The 27,274-nt window shown below is 41.9% G+C and overlaps 1 protein-coding gene across 2 annotated transcripts in view; it reads right to left on the minus strand.

Moving 5' to 3' along the window:
* Nucleotides 1-204: 204 nt before the first annotated feature.
* CEMIP (cell migration inducing hyaluronidase 1) overlaps nucleotides 205-27,274 on the minus strand; it is a 67,907-nt gene continuing 40,837 nt past the window's right edge. For both annotated transcript variants that reach the window (XM_073304101.1, XM_073304102.1), the window contains exons 16-28: nucleotides 26,502-26,587; nucleotides 22,204-22,335; nucleotides 20,104-20,139; nucleotides 19,841-19,996; nucleotides 18,199-18,379; nucleotides 16,097-16,312; nucleotides 15,181-15,392; nucleotides 14,547-14,732; nucleotides 13,288-13,492; nucleotides 12,199-12,285; nucleotides 11,713-11,870; nucleotides 7,110-7,210; nucleotides 205-4,997 (exon numbers count right to left, since the gene is read on the minus strand). In XM_073304101.1, the coding sequence (XP_073160202.1) occupies nucleotides 4,870-4,997; nucleotides 7,110-7,210; nucleotides 11,713-11,870; nucleotides 12,199-12,285; nucleotides 13,288-13,492; nucleotides 14,547-14,732; nucleotides 15,181-15,392; nucleotides 16,097-16,312; nucleotides 18,199-18,379; nucleotides 19,841-19,996; nucleotides 20,104-20,139; nucleotides 22,204-22,335; nucleotides 26,502-26,587 (1,884 nt within the window). In that variant the 3' untranslated portion in view covers nucleotides 205-4,869. The remainder of the gene's footprint in view (nucleotides 4,998-7,109; nucleotides 7,211-11,712; nucleotides 11,871-12,198; nucleotides 12,286-13,287; nucleotides 13,493-14,546; nucleotides 14,733-15,180; nucleotides 15,393-16,096; nucleotides 16,313-18,198; nucleotides 18,380-19,840; nucleotides 19,997-20,103; nucleotides 20,140-22,203; nucleotides 22,336-26,501; nucleotides 26,588-27,274) is intronic.

Raw genomic sequence — 27,274 nt, forward strand, 5'->3', positions numbered from 1 at the left:
GACTTTTTTTCTGCTGTATACTCACACACATTTCACGAATGTAAAAAATAATTGTCACCTAAAGTACTCTAGGTGCGGGTTAACAGCTCTTCTAGAACAAGCAAACAGCATGGTGTGAACAAACAGGCACACAGTCAAGAAGATATGTAAACAAATACCAGTTCACTGCCATAAAGTTATAATGAAGAGTACAAGAGACAGTAATAATTTGGCATTGAATATTTATTCTGATAAACCTTTTTGTATTCCAAACTACTACATATTAATTCTGTTGTAAGCAAAAACTTTTGGAATGAATCTTCCAAAAGCTTCTGTCAGCATAAACTAGACAGTCAATGCATTGCCACATTCTGTGGACATAACTTTCAAGTGCAAAGCAGATTATCTGAAAAGACATATTTCCAACCTCCTTAACAGCTTGGACAATGCTAAAATCCAGTAACAGGTCTTCAAATCTCTGCAAATTTAGTTCTCATAGTGCCTTTGTAATAAATAAATAGAAAATATATCTTTTTCATTTTGAAGTCTATAGGAAAATGTACAAAACACTATACATCTAATTCCGAAAAAGGACCAGCTATTTCGGCAACAGGTAAAACAAGCATTTGAACTGATGCACCCCCACCCCAAAATTGCCCTAATGACGACAACTGTATATGTAGGCTAATGTAAAAATATTTGCAGCAATTAAACCTTATAGACAGGATATTTGCAGTTTGTGAATGGACAGTTTAAAGAATGTACAAGCTACAAGGAGTCAGTCAACTCACTACTTGCAGAGGAACACATGTACAACTTCTAGAATCCACAAATATTTAAAAAATGATATATCAGAACTATTGGTTGGTGATATTAGGCCAAATTCTACCATCAGTTCCATGCACTTAACTCCCATTGAGTCAATGGGAGCTGCTTGCATTTCAGGAGAGAATCTGGCCTATTACGCCATGCCATGTTCTCTGTCTAGGCTTAACAAGTTGCAGTGATCCTATCCTAAGTATTTACAGAGTAAGATCCATCCCCTTCCCCCAGAATAGGCTCATGTGACTAATCCTTGCATGACCGAACAAAATGGACTTTTTTTTTCCTGGATAAGATGTGATTTAAAAAACAAGCATATTTCCTAGAGCCAAGTCTTATGATTTCACCCTGAGAATTCCAAAAATTTTGAAAATTAGAAGCTACACTTCAGTACAAATGCAACTTGCCTTTTTGTATTAGTTAAACAAAGTACTCAACTCCTGCTCCATTGGGTTTGATTGTACTGAGTCTACAGGTGCTTAGCTCCTCCAATATAAAGACCTAGTCGGCTAGAATAGCAAAGGGCAAAAACAGGATGTTTTTGAAAAACCAGATCCAAACCCAGAGGTGTTTTGATCCTGGTTCCTCTCCTAAAACCTTCAGATTTTTTTTTTCTGGTCTTGGCCCATTTCTAGTATTTTTCATTCATCGTATCGTATGTATGATCTGCTAATACAGAGCAATAGATGCAGTTGTACCTACAGGACAGCCTCGATTATGGGAATGTTGTGGAGGACACTGAATCCATTCAGATAGCCAGGGTTCTGACTAATCAAGGATTTTTAAATGTAATTACTAGACCTAAGGGATAGGATCCTGTTTTGGCTAACAGGGAGTTTCAGATAAATGAGATTTGTATAATCGAGGTTGAACTGTAAGTGAGACTAATCTTTTTTAAGGAATAGTTGTGATCTGGGGGGTGGAAAGGACCCAAATCATCATAAGACATTGGCAGAGAAATGTATATTGCTTGAGAGCTATGCCCTTTCACATTGCATCCAGTGGAATTGGCCCAAATGGCACGAATGGTTTAGAGAGGACATTCCTTTGCTTGAATGAGAAATCCTTCATTAATAGACTGTAAAGAAGCCAGGGAAAAGGAAAATAACCCTGGATCCTTTTAAAAAATGCAACACTTGAAATTCCGCTAATGGAAAACAGTATATAAAAACAGTATAGAAAAAAGCAATTCCAGTTTTAAAACCCAGGAAGGGCTGGAGAGGCACATACCTACAATAGAGCCTGAACATCACTCATAACTGACTCACACAGCAACCTGGTCTGAAAACAGTGCCAGAAAGGTCTTGTGGAATTCAACAGCTGCACAGTGACAGCATGTGCAATGACACACAGATTCATGGCTGCTTCATCCCAATCCAGAGCTGACACTTTAGATACAGTGAAAAAAAAGAGACACTCGGAAAAAAAGACGACGACCGATTTAAAAAGAAACCAACAATGGTTTTCCGGGGGGTAGTGGAGAGGAGGGAAACATAGCTGCTCTGGCATAGGGACAATTTGCCTATTTCAAGAAGCCACTTTTTTTTCGGAAAGTTACCCGAATAACAGAAGCCACTTGAGACACCTGCATGACATCTTTGGGAAACACACAGCAGTTCATCATGTGCATTTCTGAACAATATACAGTGTTTTTATAAGGTTAAGATAAATTTTCCAGCTTAATGAAGTGTGCTGGCAAGCAGCTCTGGTGTATGCTCAGCTTAGCTCATCATCCATTTTTTAAAACTTAGAATGTTATGTTTTGAAGGAAAGGGGGCAGAAAATGTGCAAGATTACATTATCTGGGGAGGAGGGGTGTCTTCTGGGAAGCACAATTGAATCCTCACCCTTGATTAGGGATGGAGTAAGATGACTCCCCAGCATTCCCTGCCTGGGAGCGAGAGACCCAAGTGTGGATCCTCTCGGTAGCGTGTCATGTAGGCACAACCAGTCCATTGGGCTGGCCCTGAAGATTTATATTTGAAGGAATGTATGGGAAAGTCTGAGTAAGTGTGTAGTCCTTGGCTGTCAGGTCTTTTCCACCAGTCTGTGGCTGCTTGCCTGGGAAAAAACACAGAATCATGACAACAGCTATTTAAAAGCATAACCATGGGAATGCCAGTTGTTGGTTATGGGATTGATCAGAAATAGCAGGTTTCATTATGACCATATTTGGTTTGTACATGTGACCTTAAGAGCACCCCAACGCCAGAAGACAAGGGGTGCCCTGGTTTCTAGTTGTGAGCCTCCACTGGCCTAACCAGATCAGTGTACCCCAATTTACTGTATCTACAAGGTGCCATGTAAGATGATATGGGCAAACTGGTAACAAGTTGGCCATTAATATTATTGCTGGTGCATGGATGCACGATGTATGAAAACGTATAAATGTGTGCTGGAAATATGTTCTTAAAACATGCTTGGCAGGTAGGGCATAAGTCATCCCACCCTTGACAAAGGAACATAGTCCCAGCCTGCACAAATGTGTCTCCAATGTCAATTGAGCCAAGAGAGACAATGGAAGTACATTTACAAAAAAGGTAAACAAAGCCATCAAACTAGTGAGTTGAGGAAATAGCCACTTAACTATCATGACAGGAGGAGGAGACTGCAAAAATGAACATGGTCTAAGCTCCTGAACATGGACACAGCAAGCTGAGCCCTCAAGCGGGCTTCCTGACTTTGAAAACAAAGATAAAACTTTGAGGAGATAAGCAGAGAGAAAAAGTCTTTTTGGCATCCTTCATCTGAAGAGACGAAGAAATGAAGTGCTTTGAGCTCTGTGTTGGTTCGGGGCTAAGAACTGGGCAGCCATGCTGGAAGAACAACCATGGTGAGAAAACTACTTTGAACAAGAGACTCTAGTTTAAGCTAGGTTTTAGTCTTAGAAGGGTATTTTTCCTTTTGTTTGTAGCCATTTCGGTCCCAGTTCTGTCTACTTGGTATCACTTCAATATCACTTCCTTGTTAATAAACTTAATCTTGTTTTAGTACACCACCATCTCAGTGCAGCGTTTCAAACTGACGAGTAAAATCCTCCACCACACTAACAGGCTGGTGCTGCATACGGTTTTGCCAAAGGAGTAACAAACTTGATAAGGTTTGGTGAATGCTACAGAGAGAGGGGCTGAGCACTGCAGGGGAGACTGTTTTGAGTAGGCTCAGGACAGAAGAGGCTGTTGGTGTCCCCCTGCAAGGAGTAATCAAGCAGGTGGAAGCCAGGGTGAGATCACTGAGCTCTGTGCAGGCTGCTGGTGTCAGAGTTCTGAGCCACAGCTGCATAGCACAGAAGCACCCAGGGTTACAGGGCAGGTGGTGACAACCCCTTCTTGGTCTGGGTGAACCCCAAAGCATCACAATGTGTTAAATCACTCTTATGCCATTTCTTTCCCCACTATGTACCATCAGCTGAAATGTGATAACTCCCCTGTGGTTCAGCATGTACAATTTAGTCTCAGGATTCTGCAGCAGTTTGACAGAATAGTGCAGAAGGTTTCAAATAAATTCTCATTGTTTGACCATGTTTTGTAGCTTTTAGATACTGACTATAATTTATGGATTTCTGATCCAAATTTTCAGCCAGCCTCTGAATTTGCATTCCTGGTTTTGTGCGAGCAGCTGATTGCACTCTCAAAAACAGCAGAGTGTGGAAGCAATCAGTCCCATGGGAAAATTCCGAGCCTTGTATGGCAATTAGATTTAACATTCATACTCGAGAGGCTCACAAGAGATGTAGAGGCAGAACATGACCAGGCCATGTAAAAGGCACTGACACCCTTCCCCCCACTATTTGAAAACAGTTTTGCCCCAGATATTAGCTTAGAAAATAAAGGTAAATCTGGTATCAGCAAGCAGATCAATAGGGCAGGATCAAACAAGATGTGCAGCACAAGGAATGCTGTTTGTCACATGTGGCCATCTACCCACTTGCAATAAAGCTTTCTTCATGTACAGCAACAAAGAAATGCTACATCTCTGGAGAGCTGTGGCATGGTGCCTATTGTGAGCAGTCAGTAGTCCTTTTCTATTGGGGCAGTGCTAACAGCAGGAAGGCAAAGCATGGTGTCCTCATAATTTCATTTTCTTCACCACAGGGATTGGCACAACTTGATAGATTTTAGCTGCATCCTCCTCGGTGATCAGTTTCACCCAAACTGGTCGAAAGCTGCCTTTGAATCCGACAAAAGCCATTTTATCTGAAAACCAACAGCAATAAATTGTAGTGTAGCTGACTGCAAACAAGTGGAAGTACTTTAGATTCCAAGGTCAGAGGAAACAATTGAGATCATTTAGTCTGGCCTCCTCTATAACACAGGCCATAGAACACCCCCAGAATAATTCCTACAGCAGATCTTGTAGGAAAACATCCAACCTTGATTTTAAAAATGTCAGTGATGGAGAATCCACCATGACCTTTGGTAAATTGTTCCAATGGTTAATTACTCTCATTAAATGTATGCCTTATTTCCAATTTGCATTTGTCTAGTTTCAACTTCCAGCCATTGGATAGTGTTATACCTTTCTCTGCTAGACTGAGGAGCTCATTGTTAAATATTTGTTCCCCATGTAGATACTTCTAGCCTGTAACCAAGTCACCCCTTAAACTTCTCTTTGTTTTCATGCCACTCACACACATGCAAACTTCATGGAGCTAACCACTACGCACTCTACTTGTGTTAAAGAGGGTGCTCTGGCTCTAAAATTTTCTGTTGTACTTGTTGGATGTTTGTAAGGTCATACTCTGCTGTGTGTCATGTGAGCTATTATCAGTTAATTAATTAATGCAGAGAAGAACACCACAGTGTTGAAAGGTCCTGTTTTTGACATTTTCCAAATAAAATGGTTCAACATTTAGCTTTGAAACAATCCTTTGTTTCACATTTTGTATGAAATTATGTGTTATAATCTAATACACATTTTGAAAGTCAGAATTAAAATGAATGGCCCAAAATATCACTTTTCAGAATTGTCCTTTGCAGAGAATTTTGAAATTTTTAGTTTTCATTCCTATCTTAAACAAAGGCAAATTTGAAAATCTTGAAATTCTTTGCAAAACAAAACTTCTGTCCTCCACACAGCTCTGCTCACAATGACTTGTTTTAGCCAAAACAACATGGTAAATTTGGTTCTTGATAAACTGGAACCTCACAATTAGGTCGAAACCAATTGGACTCTTCCTCGGTCTGCAGATGCACTCTGATCTTTTTGAACCATCTTGTATGTAATGGTTCTGGCTGGAGACTCCACTTTCAGCTCTTACTGGTTCCTTTATCTCAAAGAAAATACTTGCTAAAGTTACAGTAGCTTCCAATGGTAAACTCTCTGGGGTTGGTGCGCACCTTGATGCAATGTAAATAGGTGCAATTCCAGAGCAGATATCGATCAACAATTTTTCAATGACAATATTATATAGTCAGTTACAGACACATTGGATGCTGGGGCTAGGTGTGGTAGTTTGAATATATGATTTCTCTCTGAACCAATGGTCCTCTTAAAGGAAATCATTAGTGGAATCAGAGGACTAGAGAAGTTAGAGATGGCTCTGGCACCTCTTTTCCATCTCCCATGAAGTAAGTTCTCTACTTTCTCTAAAACTATGTCATTACTTTTGGGAACAGCCTTTAGCAATGGTCATTGCTGTGACAGTGTGCAGAGACATATTGCCTTAGAAAGGATGTACTTTCAGGAGGGAACTCAAAGCAATTCTGTGTTAATCGTAGCACTGTACGCACAGAATATTGTTAGGTAGATAGGGAAGGAGTAGGCACGCGCAAGCAAAGCAGGGGGAAGTTTGGAGGATTAAATAAGCCTTTGTTTAAAATAGTTGTTTAGTATTGCTGATACTTGGCACTCTGGTTTAACAGTTTGGATGTTTAGGAGACCCCTGGACACACTCAGATGGTCTTTAATTTGGTGTTTTCACTCCCCACCGCTTGGAAGGGTGCTATCTGGGCACTTTTTCCAAGAAGGGAACCAAAATGCACTGCCTTCTCTATAGCTGCTGTGGATGCCATCTTAGCATCCATGCAGCACCAGGATATTGTAAGAGTGTGGCTTCTCCTTATGCCATATCCCCCAATGATAGATATCACAGTGAGCCTGGGTGACAGGAATCCTGAGGTCTTTCCCAAACTGTCCTCAAGGAGGGAGGTCTGCATCTCTCTCACCAACACGAGTCCAGTTGAGAAGCACAGTGCCCACTCATTTGTGCAAGGTCAGTTTACTAGCAGGAGTTGATATATTAAAGGTTTTTAACTTGTCAGGTAAACAAATCAAAAGTTTGTATTTACGTTTTTAAAATTCCTTACCTTTTAACTTAAAACCCTTCTCAACTCCAAGTTTTTCCAGTACTTTAGTCCAAGGTCCTTTTGAAATGAATCTGCCTTTGGATGCCATCACCACTATAGAACTAAAGAAAACAAAGCCATTTATAAACATATGAATAGTTAAACCTTTATCACTTGTCTGATTTAAACATTGGTGTCTGCCATCAGTGTGACACCAATGCGAACCAAGTCATCAATGTTCTCCAATGTCTTAGCCACATATTCACTTTTCCATATATGAAAAATCAATTAGGAAGCATATTTAATTTGCTCATTTTACACTGAGTTTCTAGAGCGGTTTATATTTTCAAAATCAGCATTTCTATCACATGCCACTCAGTGAGTGGAATGTACTTCATCTGGGATGCACTAAGCAATTCTCAATTAACTCTTTGTTTTCATATCAGCAACAGACTAAATCTCAAATAAATTCACCTCCCTGGAATCTGTGCAGAGGGTCTGACAATTTTCCTTCTCTTTGACTGCACGTTTGATGCAAAGTGCATTATTAGTGTCCTTATAAATAGTATGTGTCTTCCAAAAGTCCTGGGGTGCTTTATAAACTCAGACTGAAGTACAAATGATGTATGGCTCAGGGATCAGATCATTTTATCTATCACAAATCTGCAGCGATCTCTGAGGTAAAATTCAGCAACTGTCTAAGCAACACTATAAAATAGGTTAGGGCAGAAGGTGAAGAAAAATCCCCTATCACATTGAACCTGGAAGGGGCATTCTGTAGACAGAACCATCCAAGCTGAAGTATAGGCAGGTTAATGAGATTAGCACCCCTATTCTTCTGCAAGGTGCCCAGACCTCTCCAGTGACTGCACCAAGAAATCCTGACCCGATTGAAGAAAATGGGAGTGACTTCAATGAGGCACAGATGCAGCCCCATTGTGTTACAGTAGTACAAACTGTCACTATAATTAGCCACCCAAGAATTCCTTGTTTTTCCAGATATTACTACATAGAATGCAACTGCTGTGCCGCTGAATGGACTAGCTACATCTTAACATAACAATTCCATTAAAATCCATTGTAATGGGATAATGGCAATATAGCAATTCCAAGGAAAAACCAGGAACAAAAGGGTTAATAGTCACTAAGGCCTGATCTCCACCTAAAACTTGAAAAATTCACACTATTGAGAGATGTAGTTAGGCCAACCTAAGCCCTGGTGTAGACACCGTTGGAAGAATTCTTCCATCAACCTAGCTACTATCTCTCAAGTGGGTGGATTAATTACAGCAATGTAAAAACCTCTTCCATCACTGTAGAAAGTGTCTACACTACAGTGCATCATACCTGTGCCATTGTAGTATAGACAAACCTTTAGTCTGTTTTTAGCTTAAACCTCAGATGTTACGTTTAATACTTGCACTGTTAGAAAACTAATTGGGTTTACAGCATGTATTTAGTTACATTCTTGATCGGATATTAGATTTTTTTTCTTTCACTTTACTAAAAAATCATTTATTTCAGCTAAGCCTTTCCTGTCTTGGAGCTTTCAAAAAATAGCTTCGACTTGTTCCATCTATTTGCTTTGGGAAACTCATCACAAAAGTATGAACATACACAAAATATGATACTTGACCTGCAGTAAATTCCCAGAGTGAACTAATAGGCTCTGTCATTCCAGGAAAAAAAAAACTATTAAAAATGTATAATTCAAACAGATTCATCACAGCAGACCCCATTTTTCTTTCCTGGATAAATGGTATGTTTAACAGCTATAGCTGAAATGTCTGGCCATTTCCAGAAAGCAGGTAGGAGAATGGAGTAAAGGGCTAAGAGAACATTTCAGAAGAGCAGGAGAATAATCCAAGGTTACTACCCTATGCAAAATTAGGATCTGTGAGGTGCTAGTTGCTCTTCACTCCTATTGACTTCCATGGGAATTGAGGGCTCAGCAGGTCCAAAGATCATGTTCATAGACCTTGCCCCCCCCCACAGTTGTACTGCTTTAATTTAATCCTGGGGGAATTCTGCACCACTGCACATGCACAGAATTCATGTCCCCTGCAGATTTCTTTGCTTCCCTGCAGAAAAATGACTTTGACAGAGAAGCAAAGGGAAGCTACAAAAACAGTCACACACAACTCCCTAGCAACCCAGGTACAACATTTCAGGCACCCAGAGCAGCTGGCAGAGAGGTAAATCACTGTGGGGCTGGGGATACTCCAGCCAGTGGCTCCTACCCTGAGCCAGGATTAGCTGCTAGTCCTGGCTGGGCTGAAGGCAGGAGAGGATGGGACTTCCTCTTCCCCTGCAAGGAGTGGCTTGGGCTGTGTCAGACCCACCCCCAGAAACCTCCCCCAGCTGCAGGAAGCTCAGCATCCTCCCCTGCTTCCTCCCCACATCACTCCTCAGCTGTGGGGAGAGGGGAGCTGCTCCCCCATCCACCCAACCTCCCATACTGAGAGACCCCTGACAAGCCTCACCCGGCACATCTACAACCCCCCTAGCCCTCCATACCCGAACCTCACGCCACTGAACCTCAACCCCTGCATCTGGAGCCCCCCTGAACCCAGACCCCTGCCCCCACACCCAAACCACCCCCACTGAGTTCCCTGTACTCAAACCCCAACACTGATACCCCACCCCCTGCATTACTCTGAGCCCCCACATCCAGACTCCCACCCCACTGACAGCCAACTAGCTGCACCCAGACCCCCATCCCACCGAGCCCCACTCCCCCAGAAGTCAGAAACTCCTGTTGAGACCCCCACACCCAGACCCCTCTGCTGAACCCCAACTACCTTCACCTGGAAGCCGCTGAAGAGTACCATTGCCCCTGCACCCGGAACCCCACAAACGAGCCTCTGTGGGGAAAACACCACAGTGGCCCAAAACAGTAGCCTTTAATTTCAGATACTACACAAAAACGAGGAGGTTAGTTAAACAGAAAATAAAAGGTAGAGCACCAAAAGTAAAATCCCTGCAAGCTGCATAGAAACATTTTAAAGACACCATAATAGAGGCTCAACTTAAATGTATACCCCAAATTAAAAAAAACAAAGCAAGAGAACCAAAAAAGAGCCACAGTCGCTAAACAAAGTAAGAGAAGCAGTGAGAGGCAAAAAGGCATCCTTTAAAAAGTGTAAGTTAAATCCTAGTGAGGAAAATAGAAAGGAGCATAAACTCTGGCAAATTAAGTATAAAAATATAATTAGGAAGGCCAAAAGAATTTGAAGAACAGCTATCTAAGGACTCAAAAAGTAATAGCAAAAAATTTTTAAGTACATCAGAAGCAGGAAGCCTGCTAAACAACCAGTGGGGCCACTGGATAATCAAGATGCTAAAAGAGCACTCAAGGACAATAAGGTCATTGTGGAGAAACTAAATTAATTCTTTGCATTGGTCTTCATGGTTGAGGATGTGAGGGAAATTCCCAAACCTGAGTCACTCTTTTTAAGTGACAGATCTGAGGAACTGTCCCATATTGTTCCAAAACCTCCTCTAAGGACACCTCAGATTCATAAACTAAACAGTAGTAAGTCACCAGGACTAGATGGTATTCATCCAAGAGTTCTGATGGCACTCAAATGTGAAACTGCAGAATTACTAACTGTAGTCTGTAACCTATCATTTAAATCAGCTTCTGTACCAAATGATTGGAGGATAGCTAATGTGACACCAATTTTTAAAAAGGGCTCCAGAGGTGATCCTGGCAATTACAGGCCAATAAGCTTGACTTCAGTACTGGCAAACTGGTTGAAACTATAGTAAAGAACAAAATTGTCAGACACATAGATGAACATAACTTGTTGGGGAAGAGACAACATGGTTTTTGTAAAGGGAAATCATGCCTCACCAATCTACTAGAATTCTTTGAGGGGGTCAAAAAGTATGTAAACAAGGGGGATCCAGTGGATACAGTGTACTTAGATTTTCAGACCTACTTTGACAAGATCCCTCACAAATGGCTCTTAAGCAAAGTAAGGTGTTATGGGATAAGAGGGAAGGTTCTCTCATGGATCAGTAACTTGATAAAAGGTAAGAATAAATGCCTCTGACAACAATTACATGTATTAATACTCTACAAACCAATATGAGCAGAGAAGACAATCCTTAATTTAAGAAGCACTGATATGGTTTCTATTAGTATTTCAGGCTGGCTAGACTACTGTGCTCCAGGATACAGCTGCTCAGAACATATGTTTGGTACTCAGTCTAGTTTCATTGCTCTGGATCTCTGGCTAGCATGCTTACAGAAATCAAAACACACTGCACATGTGTTTAGGGATGGAACACATGCACGTAGCATGCATATAGTTCTCATCAGATGCCACTGATAAAATAACAGATTACTCCGGCAATATGAAAACAGATTAGGAGCACTGTGGTGTAGGAACTGATCATGAATATTTTTTCACAGGTTTACCATGCATGCCTTAGAGCTACTTTGAAACTCAGCATTTGGATTCTGATGAGGTTGATACTGAACCATGTCATGGAACAGGACAATTAAGATTTTGTAACTCTAAGCCATATCACGTGACCTGGGCTAAGAAAAGGGGTCAGTGTTTCAGCAACACTCCTGTGTGCTAAAGTTTTATTACACACTGGATTACTCACTCACTTGTTTTTGATGTTGGTGACATAATTGTCTATCTGCGTTGGGATTCCCTGTAGAATAGGGTTTTTGAAACTTATTTGGTCAACAATTTTTCCATGCTTCCCATCAATCACAACTACTTGGATACCATCATCAGTGAGGAAAAACTTCTTACCATCAACCTGCAGAAAAGAAAAAACTCTTGATGTGCCAAAGAAATCCAAGTTCATAACAGTTAACTGTACAAAGCTTCATGATTGTGGCATGGCAGCATTGAACTGCCCTTTGCTTCAAGGAATAGGATTCCCTATCTCCTACCTTGGATCAACTTGAATCTTTGCCTATTATGTTGTAGTACTACTCATTTTCATAAGAGACATAGCCTGAATGAACCTAATTCCTAATAACCATCAGTGGTAGTTTTCTCCGTAAATTCTGGGTGAAACCCCAGAATCTTAACCTATGTATTTTTAAAAGTCCAACAAATGTGGTTGAGAAGGAACCGCTTACCTCAATGTATGCAAAGTCATCCCTGAGGTGGAAGTATCTGGTCTTGAAGGTTTCTACTTTCAGCTCTAGGAAATGGTCCTTATTCTTCTGCTCAAAAATAGAAAACTGTGTTTACCACTTTTGTACGTTCCCCAAATGCTATTTATTTTAAACCAAGAGCTTCCTAGCAGTTTAATCAACAATAAAAAAGTACCTAATATGTTGACACTTGCCAAATTACATTGTTTAAGAAAGCTGGGAAAAATCTTAACCTCTGAGCTGATCCTGTCAACATTTAAATGTTGCTAGTTTCACAACAAGGACATTTTTGTTTTGTGCAGTGATCTGTAGTTCATTGAGGCTTTGATCCTACATGCCTGATCCAAGTGAGAAAGGTCAAAAAGGGCTGGGTTGGGCACAGAACATGAATCTGTCTTTCAGCACAATCCTTGATGTGCAAATGTCCATGTCGCTATTTTCATCCCCGCAGCCTGAGCTCTGTGAGCCTGAGTCAATTGACCTGGGCTCTGAGACTTAGTGCCATGGGTTTTCCTTTGCAGAATAGGCATACCCTTAGCTATGCATTCCCCCCTCTGGCATGGCTTCTGCTATTAGGCAGGCATGGCTGGCAGCCATGCAGCAGAACTCTCATCAGAGCAGGATCAAGTTCTCCTGAGCAACCTGTTGCCCTGCTCATCGCTTTGTGTGTTATGTTTCTGTGCACAGCACTCCATGCTTGACCATTAGGAGATCAAATTCTTACTGTGAAATGCAGTCTTCAGTACCCCAGAGCTATCCCCATTGCCCCATGAGTATCCAGCACCTATCCCTAGAAGGAAGGCATATCGTATCGAAAAGTAACGGTTAGGGAACACCTGCTGCAGCTTTATGTTTCTCTTCCTTTTATGAATCTCGGTTTTCTGTACTAGCTGGTGGCTGGTTTAGGTTGCTTTACACTTCTGGACCATTCAGGAAGTTATGCCCAGGGTAGAGTAGTTCTTATAGAGAGGGTCTCCACAGCTACGTGGAAGGATGCATGATAAAGCTTGTAAATTTACAAGCAAACAGAACAGCGGTAATGGAAATGTAGTAGCAACCAAGGTACTTTACCAGTAGTGAGTTAGAGAGCTTCTTAGGCATTGGCACATCTACCACTGGAGTTTCTGTGTATTTTGGATAGGCCACGGCTTCACAGTCACTGATTCCGGCCTTCTTTGGGATCACAGCTTTGATCCTTATTCTCTCACAGCCTTGGACTGAGCAGAAGGCAAATTTCTCCTTCTCATTCTGGGCTTTGAGTTTCAGAAACAGCAGCCTGCAGACCGAGGGTGACAATGCACTAGTCATGGGATGTTACACACCAAAACGAATAGGTCCAGGTTATAATAGAGTACATCTCGGTGCTTCGTGATAACAAATATGTAAGACAGCCATCCTAGACTGATGCTAATAGAATATTTATACCACATCACACCTTGTCTACTTACATAGCTCTAGAGGTCCGTAATTTTTACATAAATCAGTGTGTGAATATATATTTTTATTCAGAGGGGGGAGGATATTCCCTGTGAATCAGGGGTGGAGGGATAGGAGGGAGAGCAAAAGGGAGTTACTGTAATGAGAATGGAAGTTGGGGGGCAGGGGAAGGTGGGCAGCCCATCCAGGCTGGGAAGGGCCTTCGCGGTAGCTCTGACGGCCATTCCTACAGCAGTTCCTCCATGTCTGGTGCCCTGCACTCCCCCCCAAGGAGTTCTTCCTGCTCCCCAGTGGTCAGTCCAATCTCATGCCCCACAGCCACTCCAGTCCCTCCTCCATGAGATATTGTGGGGATGGAAACATAGATCCACGTAGATATCCCGAACATATCCATTGAGGGAGCGCTAGCCTCCCTGTATTTATTATAAATATACATCACTTTCTCTCTCTATATATATAAAAAGCAGCCTCAATTTCCTATAAGAAAGAGTCCTATCTCCCAAGGGGTAAATTCGCCCTGTTCAAATCCATTAGGCAGCTATGCATCAAATATTTTTGATGCTCATAAATGATTGTGGTTTAAGATTCCTAGATCAAATTTTTGAAATGAGAAGGGTTTTATGCTTTTTGTTTAGTGTAACTTCAGTGCTATGAACTGGGTCCTCTTTCTGCTTCTCCTTTTACCCTGCTGTGCATTCATTTGGCACTGGGAGCCATCGGAGGCAAGTGGCTGTGGCTGGGAGCACACGAATGAGTGGCAGCCACCATGAGTCAGAAGGAAACGAAAAGTTGATCAGGTCTCAAGGAATCTGTTTGTTGGTCTGGGCCAAACCACTTTCTGGTTCATATGGCTCTCTCATATCTGTCTAGTTGACCAAGAGCTATTTCCTTACCCAGTGTCCTCATCCCAGTAATAGTATCCCTTGTTAGGATATCGGTACTCCAATTTGTCCATCTGCAAGGTCCTATAGAAGGTCCCAGTTTTGTATGTTTTCTTCAAGAGACGATTGTGGATGTCTGAGAGAATGGAAAATGTTGTCCCTTTAGGATAACACAACCCTAGCTGGATCCAGTCATTCCTAAAATAGCAAAGAGCCACATTATAACAAATAATAGACACATGACTATGACTTTCCTGGGCACGTCATCAGCCAAGTTAAATAGTTCCCTCTGAAATGTAACAATTTTTTCCTGGCTGGTCAACATAATTTAGCCTTTAAGAGAACATCTATGTGCTACTTAAGCAATATGGGCTACACTCATCCCTGATCTAACACCATTGGCATCTATTCACCAGGGATTAATTTGATCCTAGGCATCTAAAAAAAAAATGTATCCGGGGGGACATAAGTAATCATGACAAATTAAAAGATGGGGCAGTTCAGAGTGGTCCTCATGGAATAATGATGTCAACCCGGAAAGAATGCCTCATGATTATTTCAGTAACATCACTCTTTAACCATTTACAGCTAACTTACTGGGTTGGGACACTACTTTCATGGGGTAGGGTTTGGAGGGATCACTCACTTGTTGAAGTTGATGAGCCATATAGCCAGTTCCTCAGGTGCGGTCTTGTCCCAATGGATGGTATAACCTTTCTGCAGCGTTATAACTGGTTGATACTGCTGGTAAGGAGAACTTTTGCTTAAAGCCCCCTCCAAGTAGAGTGGATGACTGTGGTAGTCATTTTTGATTATTTTCATTCTCAGGGTGGCTGACTTGTAGGCCTGGATGTATATCTAGATTAGGGAAACAGTCACAATCGGTTTAATAAGATAGATGGCTACAAATTGGCTTTAAGTATGTTACTCTGAGAACAGTTGCGGTACTTAAAATACTTAAAGCTAAAAAAAGTCACTGCACATAGAGAGTGAAGGACTGGTTCTAGGCAGTGGTACCAGGTGCTTTTGTGGGAGAAAGAATAGTTTTGTGGTTAAGTCACAGGAACGGAAGTTAGGAGATCCAGATTCTATCTGGCCTCTACAAGAGACTTCCTATGAGACTGTGGGTAAGTCACCTAACTCAGCTGTGACACAATTTCCTCCATAAAAATGGGGAAAATAACACTTCCCTACCTTAGAGTCAGTCTGTGAAACTTAATTTATGAATGCTTCTGACATGCTTGGAGATCTTTGGATGGAAGTTGCTACAGAAGTGCAGTGTTCTTTTCATTGTTTCATATTCATGGCCTAAATTTTTTAAGTGCCTCTGAAAATGTGCCATAATATTGACAGGCAAACTCATCTCTGCGTGTAAAACCATTCAGGCAGATGCACTGCCAAATGCTATGACACCCTGAGTGTCCTATAAAAGTGCATATTTCCGAGTTCAAGATGACGTTAAGCCCTACCTTACTGGGAAATTTAAAATAGCTATAAACCAATCACCTTCTATTCCTGTACTCCCAATGCAATGCCAGTGAAGTAATGTGAATTCTTTGTACCTGTGCATAGTGCCCACTGCAGATGGCACCTCTCCAGTCTGGCACATCAATACAGTCTGGGTGTTTGATCAACCAGTTATCTTCCTTTATAAGGTATGAGCCGGGATATTCTGACACAGAGCCATCTACATCATGAAAAACTGATGTTTTATCACCATCCATATTCAGGTCATTGAACCAGGGTCCAGGTTCACCAAAGAACACTCTTGAGGTAATCTAAACAGAACAGTGACATATATTTACATACCAGAGGAGCAATTCACTGCTTAGCATTTTAAGTGAAGGACAATTCTGTGGTTGTTGGAATGGCTTGAATTGTTTGATTTTAACAAGCACTGTAAAATAGTTTGGACAAGAAGCTGCATTTGGATTTGCTAGTCACTGTAGGGATGGGGAAACTTAATTGTACATTAGGGCCAATGTTTTTAAAAAATGGCCATTGATTTTGGGTGCCTCAGTTTTTGTGTCCTCAACTTGAGACATCTTAGATCTGGTTTTCAGAAGCTCTGAGCACCCACAACTCCAGCCGAAGTCAATGGAGCTTCTAGGTGCTCAGCACCTGTGGAAGGAAATCAGGCTCTGAATAAGTCAGGCTGGGTGCCCCCCAAAAAGGAGCACCCAAAATCCGTGGCCACTTTTGGCAGTGTTGGTCTTGTCATCTAGCAGGAATGTCAGTGACATTTGCTAGAATATTTGAGTTGCCCCTTCCTTGTCTACATACTGCATGCATGGTCAGTGCTTGAGGCTAAAGCAGAGCTAAATCATGCACAGCAAAAGTCTGCTTGGTCATAAGCCCTTTCCTGTTGACCATGAACGGAAAAGGTAGAGGACAAAACCACCAGCATGCTACTCCTGGCCTCCATCCTGGGGTGTGGGGTTCACATTTTGGAGGGAGGTTCAGGGAAGTTTTTATTTTATCTGACCCTGTTCATGTGTTCCTACTACTTCTTCATTTTTTTTAAATTTGTATGTTACATAAAGTTGCACTTACACTGGGAACAATCAGCGGACTCCCAGGGGACGTGGCTGCTTAAGTGACTTCTGACCAGTGGTTCTTATCCAAGTTAAATAAATTGAATGTCAAAAACCAGCCTGATGCAATGTGGCTGAGGCTGGGTTGGACACTTAGGGAGATTTTTTTTCTCCCTACCAGACAGTTGGCCAAGGATTTTTAATCAGCTTCTCTCATGAAATTTTAGCATATCTGGTATTTAGTAAACACGAGGCAATCAAAATCATTCGTTCAATACACAGATGTCGGTAAATAGAGTTGCAAGGCTTGTTAAGTGGATTACACAGCTGCTAGGTACATTTCATCAGGAAGAGGGACGCTCTCAGGAGCAGCAGGCATATATTTGTAAAAGCAGATGCAAAAATACCTGTCACACTCTTTCTCACCCGGGTTAGTTCTAACTAATTACTTGGTTAGGTTCAAACAAGCACTCAAAAGTTCACGTGCTTATTCAAAGCAGATCGGAAGCTTTTTAGCTCAATTCTGCTCTGATTTACATTTGGGGAACTGATGTCAATGGAATTACCAGATGTAAATAAGAACAGAATTCAACCTTGATTCTGCTCACAGGCATGTTTCTTGGTATTTCTTCCTTCTGATTGGGCTGGAACTTTTATAAGAACAGCCTTTCTATTCACACAGGGCTGGCACTTCAACATCTTACCCCAGCTGGAACCAAAGGAGCCTTACTTTCTTTTCACCTATACTGGTTTTATTCTATTAATTTCAGTAGGATTACTCCTTGTACATGGGAATGGAATCAGGCCTATGGTAGTGCAGAGGCTCACAGCAATAGAAATGCTATTTATTTATATGTGAAACAAACTTTTGGGGAAATAGGTCTGGTTCTGGTTTGCTCTGAGTTTGTGAGAAAGTTGGGCTTGTTTATTTTTTTTTATCCAAACCAGTTTTCTTATCCCTAATTTATACCTAATTTGCTAAAAAGGTGGCAATCACTGGGACTAGGTTGTTAGGTTTCCAATTCTGATGTTGGTTTTTCCCAGTGGCCATTTCCCTGGATCACATTTTTCACCATCACACTCAAGTCCAAAACCAAATGACCAGGAGCCCATTTTAAGGAATAACTCACGGGAACGTCTTCAAATAGAATGTCTGTGACATTGTTATTGGGGCAGCTCTGCCAGGCGTTGTTGAGCCGGAATGCCAGGGCACTTGTGTGGCGACCATCCAGTGCAGCAAACTTGCGAAATGTACAGTTTTGGACATTGACTGGCCCATCATAGAACTGAATCCCTCGAATTGGAAAATTCCTAAAACATAGTTGAAAAATAGAGAGAGAGGGAGATCTGGTCAGATATGCCTACGGTAACTCATCAGTCTGTATCTTCAATAATGGATAGCTACATGATGCTTGCTGTGTAGCGGACATTATTGTGCCCAGCCAGCAGGATAACTCTGAGTTAGTGCTGCTTTTGTTTTAGCCTGTGTAATCCTTCAGTTCTTCGGTCAAGGTCTCTCGTGTCTAAGCGGATCATCTTTATCTGTACTCCTAAAGGCAAGGAACATTGGATAATGCCAAGGCATTGACCTAAAAAGAAAAAATTCATGCTGCAGTCACAAACAAGTTCTGCAGCAGCCGCAAAACCTGTAACCGATCAGATCTGCACTCCTCATTCTGAATCACTGCAGGGCTGAAATCCCAAGGCAGCTTTCATAGGAGCATGGAGATAAGCCGTCTGGCATAAATAAAATAAAAACTGGCTTTTAAAGAAGCAAAATACTGTTGCACTGTCTAGGATACAGTTTTAAGGTAGCTGGCACACTCGAGAGCACATTAAACCAGAGATCGTTTAGATACCAGTGGAAAGGTAGAGAAGACACATGCTTTTTCACATTCTGATTTGGGGGACTGTGATGTTTTAACCCTTTAACAGGCTTGGATAAAACATGTCAAAGATTGCTCATAATAAACAAGACCACAATCCCTTACTCACATGAGTGGTCCTTCCTCACACAAGAATTTCCCATTCAAGTGAGTGCTCCTTGCCTTTGGGAGCTCTTACACACAACTTCCACTGAAGACAAAGGACTGTAGAACAGGGTACTAAAAACATCATCTCACTGTTGGTGTAGAGGATAGGCCTACTGTGCCTCCATTGACAAGCAGAATTGGGGAATGCCATGCAGAAAGATATGGCATTCAAGCTCTTTGTGCACTGGAGGCTTCTCTTGGGGTGGTTACGTTTTTAAAAACAACAAGAATTTGCATTTGCAAAACCAACTCAGAGCACTAAGACCACGGACAAAGTCACCCGCAAAATTCACAGGCAGCTTGTAAAACATTTAACAAGGGCACAAAGATCATGCGAACCCAGCAGCAACTCTGCTTGGTCCAAAGCCTGGGCAGGGGTCCTGAAAGATTTCCTTGGTGACTGGCAGCTGATACGGGTGGAGATTGCTGCATTGCCCGATCCTTGCTGACTACATGTACACAGCTGAAAAGCCTGCCAAGTTAGCAAACTCTTCCTCTACTTTAGCCATCCCCCCAGCCCAGTTCACGAAGCGGGTATTGATGCTGTTCTGGCAGCCTGCAAGCACATGCCTGCAAGCAGCAGCTGCACAATGAGGACCTTGGGAACAAGAGACATGAAACAAAATCCTCTGTGTATAATTTCTTCAGTTTAAATTACACCAAATAGTGCTGAAAAAATATGTAAAATGAAACAAACAGAAGGGATGGGAACTGTTCACTTGTGCAGGGCAAAACTTACTGGCCTATGGGGAGAGTCCTTCCACTGTGATCCAGGCCTCCGGGCCCCCAAATGTGGTTGTCCATGGTCTCTGTCCCCACGTTTTTACTCTCACCGACAAACAGGCTGTTCTTTATTTCTTGCTTTGAACCATCGTCATGTGGGAAAGTTCCACCGCTAGGAGAGGCGAGACTGTATGTTAAAGGGGTTGCTTATGGCAAACTCTGTCTTGGAATCATAGGCAAAAGTAGGAGGATGGCAAACTAGGAATGAATAATGCTTACCTTGCCAAGGTCAGGCCAATGCCATTGTCAGCAAACCTGCAATGAGAGAAAAGAGTGGGGAGATGCTTCACAAGCAACAATACAGAGCCTTTGCTTTCCCAAAGATAGGCAATGCCAAACTGAGATATTAAAATCCTTACTGGTTTGGATACGGAAAAAGAGGGCTGGGGTTAATTAACAAAATTAAGCTCCCTTATGTTAAGTGGAGGGTGGGGCCAACTAAAAGCTTTAGCAATTTCATTCATATTGCAGTTTGTGAAAAAAAGTTTTCTAGCATGGCTCATAAGGTGTATAGCTCAAGTGTAGTGGTAGTTTGATAGATCCTTAACTGGGATTATATCCTGCCATTGTAGGGGGAAGGATTTACTTATTGGATAGTGATCAGTCTTTCCCCCCACCTCCATCTCTGTCTACCATGATCCTTTCAAAGTTATTTAAGGAGGTCCTGTTTGTCTCTCACAAACTATTTTCTGTTATTTAATAATCCTCTGCCTTACACACATTTCCCCCTCATGTAGCTCTGTGTTTATTACTCAAGTCATATAGCCTTTCTATGCAGTAGCTTAAAAAGGGGGTAGAAGGCTCTGGCTTCTGTTTCATCAGTGATCAGATCCAGATTAGAAAGAGACCTGAATCAAAACTTTGGATCAAAATGCTACTGAGCTTCGGTGAGATTCAAACTCCAAATCTGGACCTGGATCTTAATTTTACAAATGGTTCCTATTTTTATAACGGGTCAAACCAGAATGCCAGTTCCAAACACTCCCAAACTTTGAGGATGATGGAATCCAGACGCAGAGATTAATGTTATAGTCTGAGCCCGTCTCTACTGTATACTGACACAAACACCACAGTTACGACTTGGTGCTAGGATTTAAACAGTCATGCACAAGACAAAAATCAATGTAAAGCTAGGAACAGAACAAAAGCAATCTCCTTGACTGAGTCAGTAGGTGGTAGTATATTACATGCTATCTACTTTTCATTTATGATTCTTACAGCCCCATGAAACGTGCATTGTAGTTTATGTACTGCATGCCACATTAACGTTTGTTTTGTTAATGTAATGCATAGGTCTTACTGTAGCAACAGAAATGAAAATTAACTCTGTGATTATGGCAATGAAAACAAGTTACAGTTTGAAGATTGCAGCCTCAGATGCACTCAAAAGGACACTGCCAAAACCTGATAAGATGGAGAAATTTGTGCAGTATGTAGAAACTATGGTATCTCAGTAATGAATGCAAATGTCGAAATAACATGCAACTAATCTGAAAAGACAGGAATGTTAAACATTTCTGGCTAACACAGTCCATAAAGACAAATAAGAAGGCTTGATATTATATTTCTGTCCATTCTGACCTACTTTCATTCTTGCGAATCTCACTGAGTCACTAAGGCCAGTTTATAGCCAGTGGTCACTTTAAAAGGCTTGGATTATTCTAAAGTAAGGCAGTTTTTGCAGGCAAATGGATACCACATACGGATAGACAATTGTACTAGCGTACCCTGTAAACTAGCTTTTTACTTTTTTGCCTTGGTTAATTGAGGTTGCTATCAAGATACTGGATCAGAAGAGTATCCCAAGTTCCCAAGTGCAAAGAGAGAGTCTGTTCTGAGCAGCACAGGAAACTACTTTCAAAGAGCATACAATGTGCATTTTCCCAATTCCTCTCCCTTCCTCCTGTGATGCATAGTTTTGTGTCTGCTTCCTTGGTACTGGCTTATTCAGCACAACACTGAACCACATAAAACTGAACCATGACCTAAGCTTAGCCATGGAGGCTGGTTAAATTTATGGGTTTTTTTGTTTATTTTAAGCTCTTCATTTTTCACATAGAATGGTTTATTTGAGTCCATTTTTGCTGCCGCTTTGAAAATCTGGACAAAGTCACACTCAAAAACAATTCAACAGACTCTTTGCTTTGGACAAAACAGGGTTTGTTTGTGTAAAATAATGCCTGTGTTTTCTTAATGTTTCATTTTTATTTTAATCATGACCATATGCAAGGTGCAAAGCGATATAAATAGTCTAACCACAACTATGCTTGCCATAAACTAGGAGTTGAACTTCTAGGGTTGAAATAAGGCAAAACTCACTGGCAGCCATCCAGCCATACATCTCCACCCCTCAGCCAGGCCCCATGATCCTGGTTCTTGTACGCAATAAAGTGCTCAATTATCGCAGGTTCCCTAGGCTTTAAAGGGTCAGCGTCTTTGTGCGGACTGTATCTGTAAACACAAGAAGAGCAGAAACTTGTCAGTGGAAGGCAGTCTACCCCAGGGAGATTCGACTGCTGTACTGACTTGTTAAACATTTGGTGGGATTATTTCTGCTAAACACAGGAATTGCCAGGCTGGATCAGACCAATGGACCATCCAGTCCTGTAGCCTCTCTCTGACAGTGGCCAGTACCAGCTACCAGGAATGTGCAAGAAATGCTCCAATAGTCAGTCGTGAAATAACCTTGTCCCAGGAAAAGTTTTCTTCCTTGAGTTAAATGTTCGTTTATGTCCTGAAGCATGACATTGTATCCTTTCTAAAACTCTTGGGGTTATTTAAAATCCTCCCTACTATAACTCTAAATATTCTTATTATCCATACCAATGTCCAATTCTTTTCTTTTAATCTTGCTCAACTCTTGGCCACATGTATATATTGTGGCAGCGAGTTCCGCAGGCTAACTGCACATTGTGTGGAAGCATTTTGAGGAGACCATGATGACATCTTTGCTGCCCCTACCATATGTCACCCAGGCCACTAATAATGAGATTTATTAGCTCACAAGCTCTCACATATGATGAAATGATGGCCTGGTGAGCACGGAGGAAAAAGGCAGAGATAAATGGAAACGGCAGTAAAGCATTTCCACAGTTGCTGTCTGTCAGCCTGCACTTGGGTGACAGCATCTGTGCAAGCCTGGATAGAAAGATGTTAAGTTGGGTGACAAGGTGGGTCAGGTAATATCTTTTACTGTACCAACTTCTGTGTAGCTGGAAAGCTCATCTCTCTCACCAACACAAGTTGGTCCAATAAGAGATATTACCTCCTCCACCTTGTCTTTCTAATATCTTGGGACTGACATGGCAACGACGACACTGCATGTTGGGGTGTCATTTATTCCTGCTCTTCGGGGGCAACTCTCCTTATCATTACTAAGTGTCTTCTGTCAAATACAATGCAGTTCAGAAAAACCTGGCAGATTAGCATCCCCGTCGGTGCCAGCAATGGGCAGCACCGAGATTAAAATTCATGGGTCAGAAATGGGGAGCGAGGCCAGGCTGTCAAATCATTAACAGATATTCAACAGCATTTTGTTTCACTTAATAAGCCATCACATCAACCTAAATTGAGCATAATGATCATAAGGTTCCAGCAAATGAACATCACTTCGCCAGCTTCATCATTATGAAGTCACTTGGTATTCATGATGAAAGCACAGATCCTGGTGAATTCATGAGATGCTAACAAACATTCACTTTGGGATGGATTTGGTCTCATTTACACCAGTGTATGTCATAAAAACATAAGAACGGCCATACTGGGTCAGACCAAAAGTCCATCCAGCCCCGTATCCTGTCTACCAACAGTGGCCAATGCCAGGTGCCCCAGAGGGAGTGAACCTAACAGGTAATGATCTCTCTCCTGCCATCCATCTCCACCCTCTGACAAACAGAGGCTAAGGATACCATTCCTTACCCATCCCAGCTAATAGCCATAAAAGGACTTAATCCCCATGAATTTATCCAGTTCTCTTTTAAACCCTGTTATAGTCCTAGCCTTCACAACCTCCTCAGGCAAGCAGTTCCACAGGTTGACTGTGCGCTGAGTGAAGAAGAACTTCCTTTTATTTGTTTTAAACCTGCTGCCCATTAATTTCATTTGGTGGCCCCTAGTTCTTATATTATGGGAACAAGTAAATAACTTTTCCTTATTCACTTTCTCCGCACCACTCATGATTTTATATACCTCTATCATATCCCTCCTTACTCTCCTCTTTTCCAAGCTGAAAAGGCCTAGCCTCTTTAATCTCTCCTCATATCGGACCCATTCCAAACCCCTAATCATTTTAGTTGCCCTTTTCTGAACCTTTTCTAATGCCAGTATATCTTTTTTGAGATGAGGGGACCACATCTGTACGCAGTATTCAAGATGTGGGCGTACCATGGATTTATATAAGGGCAATAAGATATTCTCTATCCCTTTCTTAATGATTCCTAACATCCCGTTTGCTTTTTTGACTGCTGCTGCACACTGCTTGGACGTCTTCAGAGAACTATCCACGATGACTCCAAGATCTTTCTCCTGATTAGTTGTAGCTAAATTAGCCCCCCATCATATTGTATGTATAGTTGGGGTTATTTTTTCCAAATGTGCATTACTTTACATTTATCCACATTAAATTTCATTTGCCATTTTGCTGCCCAATCACTTAGTTTTGTGAGATCTTTTTGAAACTCTTCACTGTCTGCTTTGGTCTTAACTATCTTGAGCAGTTCAATATCATCTGAAAACTTTGCCACCTCACTGTTTACCCCTTTCTCCAGATCATTTATGAACAAGTTGAATAGGATTGGTCCTAGGACTGACCCCTGGGGAACACCACTAGTTACCCCTCTCCATTCTGAAAATTTACCATTTCTTCCTACCCTTTGGAATAACTTTCTTGGAAGTGGGAGTTAGCATGGATTTATACTTCTGTAACCGAAAGCAGAATATGAAGTTAATGGAGTTATTCTCAATTTACAACAGTTCTACGCAGCACAGAATCTGTCCCAGGACATCTGATGGTCATTCAGCAACACTCTTTAATTGCTCAGCTTTTAGGGCTCATTCCAGCCTCCAAATTGGAAGGCACAAACTTTTTGGAATCAGCTCCTGTGCATATATGCCACAGCCAGTTTTCCAAGGCACATATTCTGGTATATGAAGAGGCAATATCAAACTCTCTGCTGTAGATGCTTACTGCAGCAATGGAGGGGGTTCTTCTGTCGTTATAGTAAATCCACCTCTCTGAGAGGCAGTAGTTAGGTCAACCAAGAATTATTCTGTAGACCTAGCACGGTCTACACTGGGGTTTAGGTCAGCTTTTCTCTCTTCCCCCCTCCTCAATTTTTTCACATCCCTGAGCGACATAACTCGGGTACCTTAACTTTCTAGTGTAGAACAGTTCTCAGTAGAATTCTGAGGTATTGTCAGGGGTTTTAAAACAATCATCCTAATGGGTTGAGCTTACACTCCTCACCAACGGTCTTGTAAAATCAACTACTCTGGTTGTACCTGGCTGTGTGGGAAGTAGGAGGAGTGGTAGATACGGTGGCAGGTAGGGATAGGATACAGAGGGACCTAGACAAATTGGAGGATTGGGCCAAAAGAAATCTGATGAAGTTCAACAAGGATAAGTGCAGGGTCCTGCACTTAGGATGGAAGAATCCAATGCACCGCTACAGACTAAGGACCAAATGGCTAGGCAGCAGTTCTGTGGAAAAGGACCTAGGGGTGACAGTGGACGAGAAGCTGGATATGAGTCAACAGTGTGCCCTTGTTGCCAAGAAGGCCAATGCCATTTTGGGATATATTAGTAGGGGCATAGCCAGCAGATTGAGGGACGTGATCGTTCCCCTCTATTTGACATTGGTGAGGCCTCATCTGGAGTACTGTGTCCAGTTTTGGGCCCCACACTACAAGAAGGATGTGGAAAAATTGGAGAGAGTCCAGCGAAGGGCAACAAAAATGATTAGGGGTCTGGAACACATGACTTATGAGGAGAGGCTGAGGGAACTGGGATTGTTTAGTCTGCAGAAGAGAAGAATGAGGGGGGATTTGATAGCTGCTTTCAACTACCTGAGAGGTGGTTCCAAAGAGGATGGTTCTAGACTATTCTCAGTGGTAGAAGAGGACAGGACAAGGAGTAATGGTCTCAAGTTGCAGTGGGGGAGATTTAGGTTGGATATTAGGAAAAACTTTTTCACTAGGAGGGTGGCGAAACACTGGAATGCGTTACCTAGGGAGGTGGTAGAATCTCCTTCCTTAGAAGTTTTTAAGGTCAGGCTTGACAAAGCCCTGGCTGGGATGATTTAATTGGGGATTGGTCCTGCTTTGAGCAGGGGATTGGACTAGATGACCTCCTGAGGTCCCTTCCAACCCTGATATTCTATGATTCTAAGTACCAAACCCACCAATGAGATTCATGGAGAGTGTCGGACTGCAACGGTACAGGTAGGCCACACCCCATCAATGGCAAGGAGAAAGTGGAGCCTTTTGCTCATTAAGAACTTTATACAACACCTACTGACAACAATGAAGACATTCCCATTGACTTCAGGGGGAGCAGGATCCAGCCCTCAAACTGCGTTATACACATAACTTTCCAAATAAAACCATGGACAGTGCATTACCTCCCAGAAATCAGTGTCAGGAAAGGTCTTTTGTCCTTAGCAGATGCTGGTGTGGTTTTGACTCCATTATCAATGATCATGCCAGCCTGAGGAGGAAAAGAAACTTTGTGATGTATTTATGCACTTTAAAATTATGACGTAGTTTAAAGTTTCTGAGCCAAATTTTCAGCTGTTGTAAAACACCAGGTTTTTTTTTTTTGAAGTCAAAGGCATTATCCTAATTTACACCAGCTGAGGATCTAGCCTTCTACATTTAAAACACTACCTAGACCAAACACCAGTGAAAGATGGTGCAGCATTTAAAGTACATGGCAAAGATTTCTGAGACGGATCAGAATTTTTGTTAAACTTGTCCTGATCATTTAAGCAAAACGTCACTCTCTTCAAAGTCACTAGCTCTCTCTGACTTGGGTACCAATCCAGGTGCCTTATGCTTTTGGAGAATCTTTAGCTAACAACATGGCTCTCCAGAAAAATATTTGTATTTCTTTAGAGTTGTTACCACTCCAGTTGAAGATGAATTGAAATACCAGCCCCTTGCTAAGTAAAAATCCATTCCCATTGATACTCAAGAAACCTGGCTGCGAAATCCTGCCCAGAAGTGCTGCTCCTAGAAGACGTGCATCTGAAAATTGTGTCATAGTATCAGCCACTCGTTGTGTCCTATAATGCATCATTTCAGCATGGACCACTTTCAAGGTTACTGGTTCTGCAAGTGGCATGAGAAACAGGAGGACTGTCCACTCTACCACCTTCTGTCTGCAGCCCCTTAA

The sequence above is a fragment of the Lepidochelys kempii genome, chromosome 10, assembly GCF_965140265.1.
Source record: "Lepidochelys kempii isolate rLepKem1 chromosome 10, rLepKem1.hap2, whole genome shotgun sequence".
NCBI lineage: Eukaryota > Metazoa > Chordata > Testudines > Cheloniidae > Lepidochelys > Lepidochelys kempii.